This window comes from Pelmatolapia mariae, linkage group LG22 (assembly GCF_036321145.2).
Source record: "Pelmatolapia mariae isolate MD_Pm_ZW linkage group LG22, Pm_UMD_F_2, whole genome shotgun sequence".
Lineage (NCBI taxonomy): Eukaryota > Metazoa > Chordata > Actinopteri > Cichliformes > Cichlidae > Pelmatolapia > Pelmatolapia mariae.
Genome location: NC_086245.2, coordinates 6385285 through 6406982, shown reverse-complemented (window position 1 = coordinate 6406982; position 21698 = coordinate 6385285). Strand labels below are relative to the sequence as shown.

The following is a 21698-nucleotide window of genomic DNA, read 5'->3' as shown; positions in this document are numbered from 1 at the left end:
ATTATGAGCTTTTTGTTATGCACAAAAACAACATTGTTTTCTTTTATTTATGGAGCATGATTATTTAATAAATGCTGATAATTTATTTTTGAGTAATTTCTTCATGTAAATCTACGCTGTATGTAAATAAAAGTGCCTGTGTGACATCTGGGACACAGTGTGACTAAGAACTTTCTTTTTGTTCTTAACTTATGGCTTATATATGGGCATATCGCCCAGCCCTAAGATAGACCTTCTGAGTATCACTACAAAGATTACCAACAGTGGTCCTCACACCACAGTTTGATATCAGCAAACACCGAGAGCATACATTGATATTAGAGATGCCACAATAGCACTTTTTAATGGCCGATACCGATTCCGATATCATAAATTTGGATATCTTCCGATACCGATATGAATCCGATACAGCGTATTTTTTAATCAATAAAACTGTTTTTTATAAATATCTTGCTGCATTTTGTATAAGTTCATACTCAAGTTTAAAGACTAAATGGAACAGTTTGATTTTTGTAAATTATTCAAGGGGCAAACAACATGAAGGAACATCTGTGGGTTTGAACTAACGGCATGACATAAACCAGCTGATAAAGTACCTGAAATAAGAAAGACATAAAAACCAATCTGCGGCTTTTGAAAAACTGACATTAAAAATATTTTAATTCTACAAGTAAAAATCAGAAGCACAGAGTCTTTTATGACAAAAGTATTTATTTTAATATCAAAAATGAAAAAAAAAAGAACAAATTCACAGTGAATGACAGATCGTTCCTCTGCATAAATGAGGTCTAATAGATCGCAGCAAAGGTAACATTCCAGGTCATTTTATTAACTCTGAAAAGAGCTTTTACCCCAAAATATCATCGTTTCACCTGTGAGGCGATCTGCTATTAAAAAAAAAAGGATTTAACGGGGGGAAAATGACAAACAATTGAACTCCAAGCCTGCATAACGCAAACAAAAAAACAACCCAACAAATAATTAAAAAAAAATTGCCCAGTGCACCAACACGAGAACAAAAACACAATAGACAAAACAAACCTTGAATAATTTGCACTCATTTGAAGGTGAGCATCTGAATAAAGCACAGAATGTATTTATATTTAAAGGTGTTCAGGATCTCTAAAAGGACTCAAACGCACAGTCCACAGACCTGCAGTGATCTTTGTGTTCATGTTTAGTTTTGGCTGAGGTGAGCTTTGGCAGCAGGAAGAAAGAACGTGGTTATCAGGCAGAGGCGCTTAGACAGTTATTACTGTATAATAACAGTAAAGCCAGTGTGGAAGCACCTTGTAATCTTTCTCACAGCCAGTAGGGGGCGATTACTTTGCTTGCAAAAAGATGTCTGTCTATAGAAGTCTGCATCGACCTATGAGCTGTTAAGACTTTATGGTTTATGGCCTCAGTCGCTGCTTTGAGGTCTTCTTGAATTTGACGTTTATTTAGTAAATTATGATCCTCGTTAGAAAAATGAGGACAAAAAAATGCACCCAGTTAAAAACAGACCTACTTCATGATTGACAGGTCACTACCTAAAGGGGGTTCAGCGTGACCTCGCCAAAACATTCAGCTCGACATATCAGGACTTAAGGAACAAATAGATGATGTCGACTTCATCCATCTTTTACACACACTTGTGGGCACAGGTAGAACTCATCTGTCTAGTGATGAAATTTGACCGCTTTAAAGAGAAGACTGCTGTTATTAATATTTCAGTGTCAACAGACCCCGCGACAAGCTGTACGTGTCATAACAACTTCCTGCGCTTTACTGCCAGTTATGATTAAAGACCGCTGGAAATGAGGCTCATAAAAATGCAGTTATTTCTTAAAATAGCTGGGCATGTAGTTTTCTGCATACGCTACTCCAAAAGGAGGAGTGGATTTGTGTAGAACTACTTTTCGGGCGAGGATTAATACACTCTGTGAGTGTAGCATTATTTTAAAATCCTCAAAAGGTTGAAAATTGTGGCTCACTGTGTGTTTTAGTTTTTAAATCAACAAAATGACACAAATGTCTCAAAAGTGATTTGGTTAGTTCAGATTAATTCTTTTGTCTCCCGTGAGTGATGCAGCACATGTTGCTAGTTTTTTTTTTTTTTTTTTGGGGGGGGGGGCTGAGAAAATGTTTCCGTTCCTGTAGCTGTTCCTGCAGCCTCACCAGCACCTGCCTCAGTAGGTAAATTACTTTATTTTAAACCTTTTAACTGAATTCATTTTGAAGGGAAAATCGTGAGAGGAAACATCTAAACAGTGTAAATGTTTTCCTGTTGTCGTTGCTGCAGCTGAAGACACGGCACAGTTCGCTCAGATCATAAATAGCTGCAAATAAAACAACATCAATAGAAAGGCTTTAATACAGACCATCACCTCACCGCCCGCTCTGTTAAGAAAGAACAGATTTGAAATATAAAAATGTAAACAAACTGGAAGTTCGCCAGAGCACCCATGACCAGTGGAATTCAACATCTGGGCCTCACGTCTGACTGCTCAGTTCATTTTTAATCAGGCACTGATTGTTACCTAAAAACACACCAACCACAAATCAGCGTTCAGGTCGAGTAAAAAGAACCCCAGTGAAGTATTTTCAGCTTCAGAGCAGTAAAAAAACCAGAATGTATTTCACTATTTAGCGACACAACGAGTGGCTTTGCTCTGCTTGCATCGGCAGTTAGTTTCCGTACCCAAAGAGCAAGAAGCAGCCGAGGTCAGCGTCAGCTCGAGTTTCCCTGCTCGGATCAAATGAAAACTTTATTCTGTAGTGCACAGCAGAGGCATCCCAGAACCTGCTGCTTCAGCTGGCGTTTATACACATTGAATCACAAACATTTCATTCCAGTTCTTTACAAAAACAGTCGTGTTGGCTTTTATTTGCTCCAAACCTCTCAGACTTCCTCTGCTGCAAATGGCTCTGGTGGACTTTGTCAAAGTAGTTCGCAAAAACGGAAGAAAAAGAAGTCTCTGCGTCGAACACGAGCTGGAAGAGGAGGATGTGAAACCTCAGGAAGTCGACCAGGTGAGAAGCTAGTCAGAGTTCTGAGGTTAAAGGTTAATCTGAGTCTGATAGGACGATGATCTCGTCTGGGTCACACTGTGTCGCCACGTTGACCTGAAAACACACAGACAGCAGCATAAAGTATTTACTCTTCTGGAGAAACACTGAGTATCAGCAGAATAAAAACTTTTGTTAAAAACATGTTGATGCTGTTGACAGACGTACCGGTGTGTCCACATCACATGACCAATTTAAGGTGACGTGGCAACAAGACGCACCCTCGCTGAGCCTCAGTTTTTAACTTGTGTTAAAAGTGCAGACTTCAACTACACTCCAGTTTTTAGTGTTGAGAGGCCAAATAAAACCAGAGTTATGATAATTCACGCCACACTTTTCAATGCCCTTTCCTATTCATGGAAAAATTCACCTTGTCAGCTTATCACAAAATTATATGGCAACACACCATATGGTGCTTAGTAACAGACAAAAATGTTGAGAGTGACGTCAAAAGCGAGAACGGCAATTTTTGAGATTTGTGGCATTAAGCTCGTTTGGAGTGAAGTGGGGTTTTTTCTGTGTGTGTCAAAACAACAACGCAGCTACAGCTGGACAAAAAAACCACCAAAGGCAGCCTTCAATGTAAACACCGACTCCAGGTGGACAACAGGAGGAGTGATACACATCCTGTTGTCAGGCCTGTGATGTGCCCCTCTGTCTTCAATTCAATTCAATTTTATTTATATAGCGCCAAATCACAACAAAAGTCGCCTCAAGGCGCTTTATATTGTACAGTAGATCGCACGTCTTGTGGGCAACAGGAACTAGTTTTCAGAGTGGCACAAATAATTTGTGTAAACACTTCTGAATGTAAGTAGTTGGATAAACCTGTTCACAAAATTTGTAAAAATAAATACATAAATAAAATAAAATAAAAAAATTCTAATTTACATGTATGTATATTTAGACTTCAAGCCATAAAAATTATTTGTAATTGTAAAACCTATTTCACTTTTCACCACTTCGAGGTTTTATTTTTGTGTGCTATTTTAGGTCCATTGTGTTCATACAGTTTGTCAAAATGACAAAATAACTGGAAATTCAGACCCATGAGGTGTTTTATTTAAAAACCGCATCGTTTCTATCCTGAATCGTGACTCAGCTCCTCTGGTATGACTCTGTTTGCCCCACCTTGTTTTTCTTCGGTGGCGGTGTCGACTGCGAGCTGCTGACCACTTCCTGCGTTGGCGTGTTTGCTCGGGTGGTCTCTGGAGAGTTGCAGCTCACAACGCCCATATCCAGAGGGATGTCCGCATCACTGAGGAGGAGAATGAAAAGAGCGAAGATCAACAAACACACAGAGAATAAATAAACCCAGAGAAATAAAACCATGAACTCAAGTTCAAAGAGCTGAAACTACAATTTAAATGAGAGCATGATCTTCAATAACTGGACATTTTCAAAGAAGTCACACATTTCAGTGCAGCCTCGTCTATTAGACACCGTCAGTGAGAGTCTCAGATTATGAAGTGATGAACACAACAGAAATTACTATATTATTAATTTCCAGTTCAACTGTTACCTCACTGGTAATTAAACATGAGTGTTTTCACACTGCCACACTTCATCTACTTAGCCTGAATTTCTCATCCTGACACAAATTTGGTCATTTAATTAAAAACTAGTCAAACTTTTCACATTCTGTTTATTGAAAATATTTAAGTTCATTGTGTTCAAAAGGTGAAAGGCCTCAGCGTCCCAGTAGACGCACTGATGGTTTCAAATTGAAAATGCTCCGTTGCGTCGATCTTGAACTATCGTGTTCACGCCCACCCGCCCAGCAGAGTGGAAACAAAGCCCCATCAGTTTTTGATGGTGGAGTAAAAAACTGTCCCTCCTGAGAGCAGCAGGCCTCCATGCTGCTCTCCTACAGTTTTAAATATTACTATAAACACATTATAACACTCGCTTCTGCCTTCTGAACTTTGATAGTTTAGAACAGTTACAAAAGTTACAAAGCTAAAGAGCATCAAATATATTCACATTGACTTTGAGAAATAAGTCATCATTTGTTTGTTTGTATTATTACTTATCTCACAAACACATTTTCATCGTGGACTCCTGACCTCTCAGCGACAGCCTCACCTGTCGTGGATGATTAGGTTCTTTTTACTCTGCGAGTTCATTTCCTCCCACTTCCTCTTCTGGCTCCTAGTGGTTCTGGGGCTGGGCGGCGGAGACGTGCCATTGCTCGTCTGTGTGCCGCACCTTTCCACGCCGTCTTCTGGTGACGGAGATGCTTTCCCATTGGCTGCTGCTGTGAGGCCCGTTTCGTCTTGGTTGTAGTTTAAGAGGACGACTGGCTCATGACTGGAAGAATCTGCAGGTTCCTGTGAGCTCTTGTGGTCGCCATTCGATAACGGCCTCTGGTCATCAGTCTGCATGGGCTCTGATTGGCTGGGGCTTTCTGTGGGGGAGGGGATATCAGACAGCGGCGAGATCTGGGACTTGGTCTCATCAGAAGCAGGACTCGTAACCTGCTCGTCCTCATCTTTCAGGCTTCCTTCTTCGCCTGTAGAAACGTGTCCAATCTGATCATCGTTCTGATCCTCCTTGTTGGTGCCTTCGCTCGCTTGTTCCACCTCGTTAATGTCCTCGTTGTCTTCTTCATCTAAAGAAAGAAGCAAAAAAAGGCACATAAATATTTTCTTCTCTTATCTCTACCCCCTTCATCTGGTCACAGTTTTTGAAATCTGATAACACGGATTTGACTGTACAAATTTATTCGTTGTTTAATAGGGAGAAAAAAACAGACCAAATAACAGCCTGAAGGGAAAAAAAACAGACTTTAATTGAGTCCAATCTGATGAATGAGTTTAAACATTGTCTGTATGAATTCTCTGTGTGTTTATGAGCCACATTAAATTGTTAATCATTCTGTTCAATAATTAAATCACATGTTACACATTATCAGCACAGTGTGGCTAACCTTAGCAGCAGTCCTAGCGGCTGTCTTAAAATCTCAGAAACTCACAGTTATGTTTTCATAAAAATATTTAGATCCTGGTACAGACCACAGAGGGCAGTTACCTAGATGCAAACTCCCGTGTTCTATACATGCAGCTTTTACGTCCTGCTTGTCAACCAATATGATGCTTCAATATAACCACATTTATTTGGTCTAACCTGGTCCATCCTGCTGAGTGCTGGCCTGGATCTCTTCCTCTATGTCTGGATCTGAGGATTCATCATCTTCATCCTCTTCCTCCTCCTCCTCAGACACGCCATTCATCTCTTCAGTTTCCACTTTTTTTCCTGACGTGCGGCCCTGAAACGCAGCAAAGGAAATTAAACAAGATTCAGAACACAAACAAATGGTAAAAATGGTGAATGGCCTGCATTTATATAGCGCTTTTCTAGTCCCTAAGGACCCCAAAGCGCTTTACACATCCAGTCATCCACCCATTCACACACACATTCACACACTGGTGATGGCAGCTACATTGTAGCCACAGCTGCCCTGGGGCGCACTGACAGAGGCGAGGCTGCCGGACTCTGGCGCCACCGGGCCCTCTGACCACCACCAACTGTAGGCAACGGGTGAAGTGTCTTGCCCAAGGACACAACGACCGAGACTGTCCGAACCGGGGCTCGAACCGGCAACCTGCCGATTACAAGACAAACTGCCAACTCTTGAGCCACGATTGCCCAAACAAACACAAAACTAAAATCTGTTATAGTCTCATAATTTCAGATTAATATGAGACAAAACTTTTGGGATTAAGTGAAACAAATAAACACTCCAGTTTCTTTATTTCCCCTCAAACACGACTCACAGGTTTATAAATGTTTTGCTTTGTCACATTACACTTTTTCCTCCCACTATGTGTTTTATATTTCTGAGCCAGCAAATTTTACTGACATTGGCATTTTTTTATTTATCAACTCCAATATACGTCATCAGAACATAAATAAATAAATAGAAAAGGTAAAACCTATGAGTTAAATTTTACTTCTTTGATTAAGTACTTTTACAGCCTTGTGTGATTAAAATACTTTCTTCCTCTGCTTTATAAGATTAAACTGTAAAATATATTGCTATTCAATACACAAGATGTACCACAAATTTTGACCTTAATTCTTTTTAGGAAATAAAGCAGATTGATGTTGACAGAAAGACATAAAATTTTATGTTTTCACACATAAAAATAAAACCAAAAGGCTGTGATGATGTTCCTCTGTTACCTCTTTGTCCTTCCTGTCTTTCTGCAGTCGTTTGTTCCTCTCCTCCTCCTCTGTGTCCTCCTGTTTCACAGCGTACTTCTTGATGACCTCCTCCAGGCTAGTTAGAGCGACTTCTCGGTTCGACCGCAGTTTCTTCAGCAGTGAGGGGTCCTTCAGAGCCGGGTCTGCGGCTAAAGAGGGAGGCAGAGGGCGGAGAGACAAGAGGATGAACAGTTACATCATGAATGACATTCCAGGTGTTTTTTATTATTTAGATAAGATGTGGATAAAGAAAGAAAGAAGACAAATGGAAAAAGTCTGTGAGTTAGTGCTAATCCTTCTAAACACGTATGAAAGGACGACCAGAGAGATAATTAAATAAAATACATTTTATTAATTATTTTTTAAACATCAAAAACAATATAAAAACTGTCATAACTTTAAATGAGAGCAAAAATGTCAGCAGTGAGGAACTGAACGTGTGGAGCAAACTTTAAAGTAAATTAATGAACAAATATTCATATTTTAATTCAAATCAACGCTCAGATTTGTGGCCTGTTTCTGAGTAGAAACACTTCAGTGTGCAGTCAGACAGTGAAGCCCCACACGAGCAGCAGCATTTCTCTTCATTATCTTACCAGGCTTATAGGCGTCGGTGAGGCTAGAGCCAAAGTTGTAGACGAGGTCCAGGTGACGGCGATCCTGTATGCGGCTCCCGGTCTCTCTGAACGCCTCCTGGGCGATCTGGTTTATATGCTTCCTGGTCAAGCAGAGGTTGTGGCGATCGTTGGCACGCAACACCTGCTGGAGGATGTCCTGGTAATCAGGAGGGTTGTGTCGTACCTCGGGACTGTTGATGAAACGCTCGATCTGACAAAGGGATTAACACAGAGGACAAAACTCGAATGAAAATATAGCTCCATGAAATTAAATAACCACAGATACAAATCTCTTCTGTGTGATCGCTGTGTGGTTCTGCCAGTTTGTGTTTTAATAAGCACTGCAAATAGTTCAGAAACCTCAAAAGAAATAATTCATACCAGCAAGAAACCAATAATGTTTTGATGCTTTGGTCCTAATCTGTGGCCTAATCTCTTTTACACTGATGCTCACAGTTCATGTTAAATTAGAAACCGTATCAGTTTAACCAAGAATATTTTATCAGTAAATCTGAATTAGTCACAAACTAAAATGTAACCCATATGTTTCATTAGATTATACGACAGCATCAGACCTGAATTAGAATCAGGTTTAAATGCTACAGAGTTCAGAAAAGCTCAAAATAAACAGCAGTCCTGAGAGCACACAAAGCAGAACAACAAAGTTTCAAAAAAATGAAGGGAACACTGAATCACTGCAGTGTAAGATCAAGTCATTTAAATTAAGGAATATCAATCAGTCCAAATGTGAATCCATTTCAACTGGTTTATTTCAAATGAAAGTGTCAACCGGAGGACTGGAGAGGCATCTTTTCAGGCAATCTGAAAAATACTAACGTCCATCAGAGCTCCCACTCAGCCTCCTATTAACTTCACCTATTATAAAAATGTTAAAATCCTACATCACTGCATTCTTGAGTTATAGCATTCATCCCACTGTCACCAAAGCACTTGCTCAGTGGGTCATATGATTGTTAGGTTGTCTGTTGTCTTTGTGATTTGGCGCTGTATAAATAAAACTGCTGAACACGCTCACTGAGATGTGAACAGGGTTTAGGACGTGGTGCCACAGACCGTCTCCTCATCCTTAATGACTTTTCTCTAGTTTTGCTTTTTGTCACTGGTGGCAGCTTGAAGCAGCACCTTCAGGCTGCACAGGCAGTCCAGCTTCTCCATGATGTCACATCCACACATGCCATCATAAGGAGGTTTGCTCAGAGTCTCAAGTATGGAGGAGATCATGGGAGACGAGCTGTTACATGAGGAGGCCTTACTGACTGTGTTATACCAGGACTATTGGACATCCCCTTGTTTTTTTACTGTCATGTTTTTTCAACAGTGTATAAACACGGCATTGCCTTTGCTGTTTAATGTTTTTTGTTTGATTTTAACATTTCTTTACAGCCCTTAAACCTTCTGCTGATAATGTTTGCCTGGAATTTTCTACGAGTAAAGCAGCACATCAACGTGAGCATGCGCAGAGACTGAAGTGGAAAACCAGAGTTAACAGACAAAGTTTAGAACCACAGTCATCATAATTGTATTTGGTTTCAATGAGGCAGTTAATGCAAAAAAAAAAAAAAAAAAAAGCCTGGTTCTGTTGCAGATGCGTCATAATCCACCCCTCGGGTAAGAAAGTAGCCCCAACAATGTGCAGCTCACCCTCCTGTTGATCTCAGGGTAACGAGTGCTTTTGTAGGCGATTCTTTGTTCGATGGCTCGGCCTGTTAGTGTGCTGCAGCCCTTTAGTTCACACAGTTTTTCATAAATCTTCATCATCTGGAAAAAAAGGAGGAGGACACGTGAGGGAGGTGTGAGCAGCTGCCACTCAGGCTGTAGTAAACATTTACTTTTTACAGCTTTAATGTCTGTATTAGAGAGTGGAAGCCACTCTGGAGGCTGACTTTGCGTTTGAGTTTGTGCTCCTGGATGTATAACGAGTCCTCCGCTTCCATGTCAGTGAGACTCAGCTCAGCCTGCTGCAGGCGGCAGATCTCCTCGTTGTACGCCTTCAGCAGGTTCTCCAGGTACGCTATCTGAGAGGAACACACAGGACAGACATGAATGATCAGGGGTGATTTCCTACAAAAGTGTTAAACCCTGATTGTTGCTGAAAAATAAAAAAGGAGGGATATTTCATATTTTTAATAGTTTATATTTAATGGCTGCCTTAACCAGTGTGCTTTGATCTGCTTTACTCTCTTTTTCCTTTTAAAATGACTGTATTGAAGTTATTTTAAAAACACTGAGGCAAATTGTGCTATGCAAATAAAACTGTATATATAATATACAGTATACAAATAAAACTTTGATTATAATCCCAAGATTCATTCAACAGCAGCACCTAATCCACACTAACCTGCTTCCTGGAAGCTCTTTTAGCTTTTCTCTCCTCTTCTCGGTCTGCCTCTCTGTTCTCTTGCTGTCCTGAGGTGGAAGGCTGCTCTTCCTCTGCTGCCGGCTGCACACCTTCTTCGTCCTCGTCCAGGTTACCTTTACTCTTGCTTGTACTTTTGAGAGTGACAGAGGTAGACTGAAGATCACTCGACGTTGAGGTAGAAGGCCCAGGGTCAACCTTGGAGAGGGTTTGCCTCTTCTTGATGGCATGCTGCTTGAGCACAGTACACAGTTCATTGATGTAGACAAATGTTTTAGAGCGGTTGGCCTGAGCGCGAGTCAAACATCGTCCCAAAGTGTTCCTGAACTCCACTGATGACAGGAAGTCTGGGCAGGCCTTGGAGTGCTTTGTCTGGAGGAAGGTCAAGACCTCCAGGCAGTCCTCTGTGAGGGGCCTGCAGTGCTCCACAAACTGGAGGGAAGAAAACAGAAAAAAAGGATGAGATAAAGTAGGATGGATAAGAAAGAGAACAACAAGGGAGTGAAAAAAACAGATGTTCCAAGACTGGTTTCAGTGCTTTTTTAACACAAACACACATCTGCAGTATAAAGTGGCCCTGGATTGACTTTATAGTGTGTATCTGTATATTTTCAAATAAGTAGGTAATTTAAATGAGGAAGTTTAGATCTAAAGTTTAATATTACATACGTATTTAATGCTAGCGTTTATATCCTCTCACAGTACACTCTCCTACTAAAGCAACCTCACCCGCCCCATCAGTTCATTTCTTAAACAAACACAAAAAACTGTCACTATTAATGAGACTGTCATACAAGCCAAATTTAAAAAAATAATAATCGAACGTTATTTTTATTATAGTTTTTTCGTCTTCATTATTTTATTGTTATTTTATTATAGTTGTTGTTTTTTATATATCAAAATGAAATATACAAAAATGGTCTTACCAACTTTCAAATACTAAACGTGTTTTTTTTAATGACTGTTTTAATAAAATTGTTTTGCACCCAGTGGATAAGAGCTGTAGGATGTACTTCACCTCATGCTGGGATAAAAAAACTGAACACTTAGAGCAATTTGAAGTCTGATACACATGAAATACTTCTGCATAAATGTCATTATTTTAAGTTCTGGTCATGTTTAACATGGACTTTGGAACATCATATAAACTCACCTCAGTGAACAACTTCTGATTCTCTGCCTGCAGACACTGCGTGGTCTTCTTCGCTGTAGCGAAGGGTGACTGGGTAATGTGTGTGGGCATTGGCTGCTGAGCTTTGAGCGGCGAGACATTTTTGGCTTGAAGGTCAGGGCTTGATTTGGAGGCAGAGGAGGAGGGTTGAGGACTCTCTTCTTCTTCGTCTTCCTCATCAAGCACAATGATTTTATCTGCCATCCAGGCAGGAGCCACCGCCATTCAAAACGCCGGCTTTCTAAAATACTGGGCAAAAAAAATGGGCACTTCTGATTATTTTAATACCAAAGCAGGGACCTGCACTGTGAACAGAGTTCAACAAACCCAGGATATTTTTATCTGGTTTCAAAGAGAACCAGTTTCAGGTCATATTCACATGGAAGATCTGAAACATAGACAAGTCTAATGACTGCAGAGTGACTCACTTTACAAACTATGATGTCAGAACACAAAATGCAGAGTAACACACAGTAAGGCTGAAAGCACCACAGTTGCCACAGATAAAATTACTGTGTGTCTGTACGAGGAAATGTTTCAAAAGTGCTACATTAATGTGTGGAAAAGTCCTACAATATCAAAAAAGTCAATTTAAAGTCAGGAACGAAAGCTGAACACATGCATTTGTGCGCATTAACAAAGCTGTCACTTTCACAGCTCCACCATAAAGACACAGGAGGATCTGAAGTATAAATACATTTTTTTAGTTTGTAAAATAAACACTATAGTGTGCAGATGCGTGTGAGACAGTTTCAGCTGCACCCACGTATAAAGGAATGAAATAATTTAAACATTGCTTGCAGTGAAAAGGGAAAAAGCAGGGATAAAGTTGCGTGTAAAAATCCATATTTTTTACTGATGCTCACCAGAGCATCAGAATGATGGTCAGTTTGATTGGTCAATAGGTACTGGTTTTATACATGTACGTTACTCTTCTTTAACACAACCTACTGTGGATCAGCATAGTTACCTGATAATAGATGAAGCACCTTTGAAAGGTTTAAAAACTGGGGTTAACCTGAGGTCCCCTCACTATGCCCCAAATGCTGCTTCATAGAGGAGGCCCCTGGTTAGGTTCATGGAGTCTGTTTAAATCAGCTCTGACTGAGGATCCCTCATCTCTGGATTAAAAAACAGTTTAATCTGAGCAAATAGCTTCCTAAAACAGAGGCATGATCACTCAAATTCCCAAGCTGGGTAATAGATTTCTGGAATGACTGCTAAAATACCTTCTGTAGCCCTCAGAAGTCTTAGAAGTCATGTCAGTTGACTGCTTTCAACAATGTCCCGTTGCCTAGACAATTCATCTGAGGATGTGTGAACCTGTGATTTACATGCCACCATTTTCTATCATCAGTTAAACTTCAATAACTAGAAGGCAGACTCCTGCGTCCATATTACAGCATTAACACAGAAGCATCGAGTTTGTGAATTTGATGCTTCATTTAGGGCCACAGAAGCCGGCTGATCAGCGTTATCGTTTCGCTGTGTTTACTCGGAAAATAGGAAAACAAACAGGGGATAGCAGTTTCCAAACACATGAAAGTGAAACTAATCACAATGACACAGACAGCACATTACAGGTGGAAAACTTAGAAGGTTAAATAAAGCACGCCCACGCACACCGTAATAATGCGACAGTAGGATACACACCGACCTGTTCTTTACGAGCTGCTGGAGTTGACAACGAAACAAGAAAACGTTGAACCGCCGCAGGACATCACAACACTCCAGTTAGTTAGCTGACGTTAGCTCTGGAGGCTAGTTAGCATTCGGACTTTTCTAAGTAAAAAAATAACCTGCCAGAAAAAAAGTCGAGTTACGCTCTCATCGCCTCGTGAACCGGGTAAACAAACCCGAGATAACCTCTAATCTCGTTCGTTTTTATCAGACTGGATCTTCTTCATCAAAACAATGCCCCTTCACTTAGCTGTGCTATCGAATCGAGATCGAAAATGTACCCGCTAAACTCCGCTCAACATCAACGCCTCTGATTGGACGACAGATTCGTGACGATGAGTAATGCCATTTCCCATTGGACAGCTGCTGACGTGTACCGTTGATGTAAATTTTTATTACTATTATTTTATTATTTCTTTGAATGTACTTAATTGACTTTATAAAGCTTCTTTAATTGTTTTACATTTAGTACTTTTATATTTTGAACTTTTATCAGATTTACTGTTATTTTGTGTTTAAGTTCAATGTGAGATTCAGAATGGGGAAGAAAGATGGTTTAAGCTGCTTTCAACGTGGTAGGGGGGTTAGAGCCAGTTTGAGTCTGAATATTTTAGAAAATGCTGATCTGCTTGGATTTTACCACACTACTTTACCAAACTACACAGCAGAATATTGGAAAAACGTTTTCTGCTCTGACAAGTCATGATTTGTGCTGTAACATTCAGATGGGAGGATCAGAATTTAGGGTCAACAACATCAAAGTATGGATCATCCTGTCTGTCTACAGTTCGGGCTGGTGATGGGGTATAATTTTCCTGATGAACCTCGGGCACCTTGTTACAAAGTATTGTTTAGACACCATCGGCTCCCTGAGTATTGTTGCTAACCATTTCCATCCCTTTGTTACCAGTGAACCCATTTTTAAATGGCTGGTTCCAGCAGACTTATGCACTATGTCATAAAGCTCAAAACATTGCAAACTGATTTCTTGTACATGAGGATAAGTTCACTGTAATGAATGGCCTCCACAGTCACCAAGTTGCATTCAAATAGAGCAATTCTGAGATGTAGCAGAACGAGAGAGACATGCCATGGACACTGTGTGATGCTAACATGTAAATATTGGCCAGAATCTCAAAAGAATATTTGCAGCATCTTATTGAATCTATTCCATGTAGAATTAAAGCTGCTCTGAGGACAAAAAAGTATTTAACCCAGTATTATTAAGGTGTACCTAATGAAGTGACCAGTAAGTGTGAGTGAATGTGTGGTTTAAAGCGTGTATAAGAGCAGAGTGTTTAACAAGAAGAGCACTTATTTGGTGTGTTTCAAGAGATTTTTTTTTATTTAATTAAAATTCAGAGTCCGTTTAAATCAGATGCTAATTTAAATCTTCCTTACAGCAGAATTTTGTGCTCTGTTTGTAAAATCTCCATTTCAGTCACAGATTTAATGTTTATTAGCCCGGGCAAGCATGTGATGAAGAAAAATACAAACACACCTAAAAACAATATGAAAACAGAAATACAATCTCTATATTTACAAAAAGGACAAAAATAAGATGGACAATTTGAACAGTCTATTATTATTATTATAAATATTATTTTTAAAATAATGAGTCTATTATTAGTCTAATTATTTTTACTTAATTAAAACAGCATTTCCTTTTCTTTATAAACCAACAAATACAGTCCGATCTCTGGTTCCAAAAAGTGTGAGTTAATGAGGATTTTAGACAGACGGGAACATCGAATGGAAGGATTAACCTTTAAAAAATAGAAGCTGATGTTTCAACACATCACTCCAAACTTCCTCTCATAGTTTTTATTTCCAGTGTTTGTGACGACATATAAACCATAAACAGAGGAAGGCAAAACCACACAGCTCTATAAAGAACGATTAAAGAAACGTCACAAGAAAGGTGTTTGCGCTCAGCTTCTTCGAGATAACCCTGTCCCTTTCTAAAGAACAAAAAGTTGAATCCAAACGTTTTAAAATAAACAAATTTGCTAAAAACAAGCATAAAACATACAAGTTTACCTCCAAACCAGAGCAGTAAGAAAAGAAAAAGAAAAGAAAAAGAAATAATCTGTCCCATGAACATGTGGAAGGCTTCTCCTGAAATCCCATCAAACATATCGAGTGGATTATTGCCACTGATGGTCAGTCGCCTTCTTTCATCTTCACTTCTCTTTCTGTGATGGGAAAAAATTGTAAAATTAAATTCAGAGGAGACACCAAGAAGCACCACGTCCAGGGTGATGTAACATACAGTAGGTAACTAAATTAATAAGAGATTTCTGTAAACACATTTCATGTTTGTCTGCAGTAAATATAACAGGGATATTACCTTATCTTGTTTATCAGCCTCAGCTGAGCCTATTTACAGAGAAATACAAATTAAAAAATACAAAGTCAGGCACAGAATTTAATAAACATTTTACTTTTTGAAATATATTACACATTATTTTTTATTTGATCCAAAAGGTAACAACATTTTCTCCAGCTTGAAATGATTAAAAAAAACTTCAATACACATTAAAACTGTTGGACGATATTTTTGAGTCAATATTTGCTACCTGAGCTGGTAAACGTCCACGAGACAAACTTGATGAGCCCATAAAGCACCAGCGCCACGCCGACCATCGCCATAGAGTCCTCGATGGACGGAGAACTGAACCCTGAAAAGAAAAAAAGATCGTTAGGATTTATCTGATCTGAATGGGTTTGTTAATATCAGTTAAATCATTCTTACAGTACTGTGCAAACATTTTAGGCAGGTGTGAAAAAATGCTGTAAACAAAGAATGCTTTCAAAAATATAAATGATATCGATTGTCCCCAAATGTATTCTGCAGCAGAACAACGACCCCAAACATACAGCCAAAGTCATTAAGAACTATCTTCAGTGTAAAGAAAAACAAGAAGTACTGGAAGTGATGGAACGGCCCCCACAGAGCCCTGATCGCAACATCATCGAGTGTGTCTGGGATTACATGAAGAGACAGAACGATGTGAGGAAGCCAACATCCACAGAAGATCTGTGGTTAGTTCTCCAAGATGTTTGGAGCAACCTACCAGCCGAGTTCCTTCAAAAACTCGGTACAAATGCAAGTGTACCTAGAAGAAGGCAAAGGGTGGTCACAGCAAATATTGATTTGATTTAGATTTCCCTTTTGCTCATTCACTGCATTTTGTTGATTAATGAAAATAAATGATTAACACTTCCATTTTTGAAAGCATTCTTTGTTTACAGCTGCCTAAAATGTTTCCACAGTACTTTATATACTTCAATATCCAACCTTTAAGAGTTATTTCACAAAGCCCTTCCCATGTTTGTCACCCAACCGAGCCATTTCAGGTACTAACAGAAATAATTATTTAATGGCTCTCATGGTGTTTAGCATATCTGTGCTGCTTCATTCATCTATAACAGATGTACTAAAATGTTCTAATGTCATTAATTATTACTTTAATGCAACAGTTCAGGTTAGTCTGAAGGTTTGTGATGCAGTAAATCTTACTACTTTAGCTCTGTTTTTAGAAATAAAAATATCACAGTGAGTCATTAATGGTACTACATGGTTATTTGGTGATTAACAAAATCAAACTGTTTTAAATCCAGAAGCTGGTGATTCAAACTGTTTACTTAAATCTAAGAATGTGTTGAACTACATCAAAAGTTATCCAGGTAAACGTGTTTCAAGATTATTCAAATAGTTAAATATTTAGTCATTTATATGTGATACTAACCTAATAAGCCACATTTAAAGGAAAGTGTTTTGTTAGTGGTAATATCTTTTCTTATTTCAGTTTCACTTCTATACTATTCTACCTTTCTTCTCTCTATTTCACCATTAGTACCTTCTCCAGGTGTATAAAAACTGCTTTAACTCAACATAAACTGAGCTGTTAATTTGCTTGCTTGTCTTCCAGGTTTGCTTCACATTACCAATGACATTGAGGGTCACGCTGGTCCGTCTCGTGCCTCCAGCGTGGACGGCCACACAGGTGAGCTCCCCTCCTCTGCCCAGGTCCAGCTTAGAGGTGTCGATCTCGAGCCGGGAGGTCTGGCTGAAGGTGCGGTCCCAGGCCTGCCTGTGGCCCGTTACGCTGAATGAATCCAGGGTCTTGGACTTCCCGTCGGTACCTTTAATCTCCCAGCTGAACTCCACGGGGAGGGGAGCAAAGCCGGACGCTTCACACTGGACGTTTATAGTCTGACCTGGGACAGCGAGGGGCAGGGGGGAGGGGTGGATGGAGAGGGATGGAGGTTCTGGGTGGAGAGAGGAACAGAAGAACAAGATGAGGTTAAAAGTTAAATCTGGAGTTTTTACAGAGCTGAGTGTTTATTTTAAACACATCTGCTTATTTTAGTGAAACAAACGTGCGTAATACTCCAGAAATACATTTTCCTCACCTTCAATCTCAAGGTCCAGCGCCACCTGAGCGAGCAGGTGTGGCAGATACACCGTGCAGATGTACGTCCCAGAGTGAAGCACTTTAGCCTCCTGCAGGAGCAGGGATGCGTTTCCTTTCTCGTGCAAAGCCTCAAAGTCCAGCGTGGCTCCTTCTTCCTGCGTGTCGGCGAGGCGGTCAGTCTTCCCGTCGTAAGCCAGAATCAGCCGTCCGCGGCCTCTGAACTGGTACCGCCATTCAACGGCGAATCCAGCCCCATACAGAGGAGAGGAAGGGTTAATCCAAAAGCCGCAGTCCAGCTGCACGGGCTCCCCGAGTCTGGACTTTACAGAGACCGTTTTAGTCGTCACGCTCAGGATCACTGAGGAAACAGAGTCAGAACGACACACGTGAGGTAATAAACTTTTATAATTCTGGACCAATTAATTTATTGATTTGTGAACTCCCAGATATTAATATGCTGGGTTAAAATTAGATCATTACCACTGTGCTCTTTAGATCCTGTGGGGGCGTGGGTGATGGTAGAGATGCCCAGCTGTTCGTTGAGGCCCTGAAACGCAGATGAAAACCACTCAGCCTGCAGGTACACGGGGCTGAGGCCAGACTCTGTGAGCGAGGAAACCCAGTCCAGGCTGGAGGGCTGCGGCAGGAAGGGGTTGATCTCACACTGGGGCTTCGTCACAGAGCCTTTGGGAGGGTTGAGCGAGCGGTGGCAGAGGGTGCCAGCCGGGTCTGAGAAACAGGAGTCAAAGGTCACGATTATACAACATGTAAGATGTCTGAGACACTCAATCTGTTTATAAATAAAAGAAAAAAAGATGAACAGCAGCCTGATCTTAAGGAGCAGATGGTGTGGAGACCAACACATATTAGATCTGCTTAAGACATAAAACTGAAATCAGTGTTTTTCTGCCTAATAAAATATTAATTATATGCTGAAGTAGATTTAAATGTGTATAAATATATTAAGTGAAAATTTTAACCCACATAGTAACACAGTTTGTGGTATAATTTTTACCTAATTTCATTTTCTTCTTTTGCTTTTCATGTTGTATTTTTTTGTATAGTTTTTTGTATGTGTTGCTCAGTATTATTTATTATTTATATTTGTCCCCATATGGGAGAGATATGGCAAATTATTTTATGCTGTAAATGTTGTGGAGGGTGGTTCATGTTACATACCTGTCCCTAAACAAATATGCCTTTAAACCTACACATTTGAAAATACATAACAAATAAACCTTAAAAAGAGATGCTTTGGTCAATAATGGAATCCATAAAAATACAAAAAGAAAAATATAGAAACATGCAGGGATGCTAAGAATACCTGTTTGGATTTATTATCTTAATTCTTATGTATACACAACATTTAATAACTCAAAGAGAAATGATGATGGAGTCAAACTAACAGCCTAGGAAATACATGTTTTGAAGACCTAATGTGCTAAATACACACTTTATGTGCAGCAACTTTTAAACACCAAGACATTTTAGTGACTAAAACGAGCAGCTGGGATGTTTTATAGAGGAACATTTGGTCTATATGTTTATTACACACTGCCAGACAAGGAAAGTCACCACCTGGACTTCACTAAGGAAACAGGTATGAGCCTTCCACTGTACTGGAGGTTTGGCGACCCTGTGTGCTCACAAATATGAGGTCAGTTGATCACCTGACTATTAATTTATGACTATTTTTCCATCAGTGGGATTTTTTCTGTGACTTATCAAAATTACGCTACAGCGAAGGAATGGAGCCATCATAGATGATGAAATGTTAGTGTGACTGTTTCGACTGTACCATTTCCTTTATTTTCAACAGATCATCTAAAATGTTCTAGTGTAAATAATTATGGTTTTCAATCATTTTATGCCTAATGGACTCCTCTCTGTTAACTGAGCTATTTTCATTGTCATGTTGGACGTTAAGTATCTGCCTCAGGCTTTAGCAGCGGTAAAATCTGCTAGCCATGGTTCAGACATACTGGGACTCAATCAGATGTAAATGCATCCAGATAAGAGAGAGGAGAAGAAAAATGGACCTAAACTCTGATAAAATGTGACTTTTATCAAGCTGCAGAACTTATTTAACTAAGCTGGATTGTATTTTACTCATTCTGCTGATTCTGTATTCAAATAATTCGACCACACTAACTTTAAATACACGCACAAAGACCCACACAGGTGAATGTAAAACAGCAAAGTGCACACTGTACACTCTCTCTCTCTCTCCAACATACAGACATGTGTGTGGTTAAACATCCTCTTCTCTGTCTTCTTTAACTAACCGATCACAGAGTAGACTCTTTCTGGGTTGATGTCTTTAGGAGCCCGCTGGGACTCGTCACTCTGTCCGTCTTCTTCAGTTCTGATGTGAAGCAGGGATTTTTCCTGGGTCGTAGCGCCAGTTAAACCTCCTCCTCGTCCCGCCTTCTCCTGCACAAACCAACACTCCAACACCGGACAGCTGCTGCTGCAGGCTTCAGACAAGAGAGTTTAACAGGAGATTAATGGGTAGTAAAAACTCTGTAAATATCAGACCACATTATATTATGCCATTATGTTTCCTGACACCATCCAATCAAGCTCAACCAATAAACAAGGCAGTTATAGGAATTATTATTGAAACAGAAAGTTAAAACAAGCGTAATATGTTTCATGAGGTCCAGTTTAAAATGACAGCTAAAAGTAAAAGTAAAAGTCCAGTTCTGTCTGGCGACCCATAAATGTTGTACTTAACTCTTTCCACCCCTTCAGTGTTTTGCTTTTGGTTTAATCCCCTTCTTTTTTGCTTTTTCATTTAGCAAACAGGCAGCAGCCCGTCTACCTTTCCCAGAAAATTAGGTCTCCAGCTGTTTACTGTGAATATCACACAGTCTGCACTGCTTCAATTTGTGATTTCAGATGACGATGATTGTATTTGTAAAGAGACTGTAGTCAGGGGTTACATATAAAATAAAGACTATCTTTATGAATCTGTTTATTGTTTTATTGTACCTACTTCGTAACCAATTCAGACCTTTTTGGCCACTTAAAACATCTTTATTGAACTATTGTTATATTTGTTGTAGTTTACATATACGCTATTGGCCATGTACCACTGAAAGAAGGCGTTTTTAATGTCAGTGACACTTTTTAACTGGATAAATGTAGGAGAACTTTGCCAAAAAGTGATTGCAGCTTCTACGTTCTTTCACATATTAATGGTCAACAAGTCATTTACAGCAGTTTAAATATAGATGATCACTTTTCGACAAATACCGGAAATCACTTTTGGGCAGACGATCACTTTTTGGGCACGAAAATAGGCGTGCACTACTCGCTCAGGGTTTAACGCAGAACACCATGTTAAAGCCGTATTAATTTTCGGTTATTTTTGTTAATCGTAATCATGCATACACCTATAACATTCACTTACACGTTTTAAGACGCATTTGGGCATTATTTTAAATTCGGCTTGCACAAGGGAACTTTACTATGTTTAATTAGAGTTAGACTTGACGTTATAGTCCAAGTTGTTTTGGACATTTTCAACCAGCTGTTTTGCAACTTTTGGATCTTACTGACAGATAGAGGACTCGCATGCATATACAAATGGCTTTCTTTCATGTACGGTTTATAATATTAGTAATACAGCATGCATAGATGTATTTTTGTCTGTCAGACCAGCAGAGCAACAATGAGCTCGACTAGCTTACCTTGAAAAAAGCAGGTAACGGCGATCAGAGACAGTTTATAGATGGTAGATAATTCCGTCATGTTTATCCGTGTTTCTTCACAGTCAGGTACCCTCGTCTAGCTGCAACCAAACGGACTAAACAAGGTTTAGATGGCTGGTTTTCCCCTTCAAGTCCGAGATCAAGTTTAGTTTCACTTTCACATACGACGAGTCCGTCAGTTATCCAGGAAAAACACAAAAACCGGCCCTAATTTTAAAATATATCAGGATTTAGCTGTTAGTGAATGTGTATCTGGAATAATTAAAGTAACCGGAAGCTTGAAAACAAAGATTTTACAGTAGCTTACGTCTTAAAAATTAGGTTCAGGAGTACTGCCATCCCGCCGCTAGATGGCGTGCTCTGGCACATAATAATCCAAAGGCAAACGGTGGCGTAACATGCTACGTTAGTGGCAGCAAGGCATAAGAAAGATAACCCAGTCTGAGGGCAGCGGTCAGA

At 39.7% G+C, this 21698-nt stretch overlaps 2 protein-coding genes across 3 annotated transcripts; both read right to left on the bottom strand.

The window, feature by feature from the left end:
• Nucleotides 1-740: 740 nt before the first annotated feature.
• Nucleotides 741-13390, bottom strand: daxx (death-domain associated protein). Of its 2 annotated transcripts, none has more exons than XM_065470359.1 (11): nucleotides 13076-13390; nucleotides 11405-11671; nucleotides 10234-10683; nucleotides 9779-9910; nucleotides 9537-9653; nucleotides 7854-8085; nucleotides 7237-7406; nucleotides 6178-6319; nucleotides 5137-5662; nucleotides 4183-4309; nucleotides 741-3108 (listed from the first exon to the last, which is right to left on the bottom strand). In XM_065470359.1, exons 2-11 carry the CDS (start codon nucleotides 11645-11647, stop codon nucleotides 3049-3051), a joined length of 2199 nt encoding a protein of 732 aa, XP_065326431.1. In that variant the 5' UTR covers nucleotides 11648-11671; nucleotides 13076-13390; the 3' UTR covers nucleotides 741-3048. The 2 variants fall into 2 exon arrangements, with proteins under 2 accessions (XP_065326431.1, XP_065326430.1); XM_065470358.1 differs by having other exon boundaries at nucleotides 13080-13390.
• A 1042-nt stretch (nucleotides 13391-14432) lies between these two features.
• On the bottom strand, nucleotides 14433-21528 carry tapbp.1 (TAP binding protein (tapasin), tandem duplicate 1). Its single transcript, XM_065470357.1, has 8 exons — nucleotides 21219-21528; nucleotides 19809-20000; nucleotides 18004-18252; nucleotides 17522-17881; nucleotides 17054-17377; nucleotides 15682-15783; nucleotides 15453-15481; nucleotides 14433-15297 (listed from the first exon to the last, which is right to left on the bottom strand). The coding sequence occupies exons 1-8, from the start codon at nucleotides 21277-21279 to the stop codon at nucleotides 15286-15288; spliced, it is 1329 nt and encodes a 442-aa protein (XP_065326429.1). The 5' UTR covers nucleotides 21280-21528; the 3' UTR covers nucleotides 14433-15285.
• Between the last annotated feature and the right edge of the window lie 170 nt (nucleotides 21529-21698).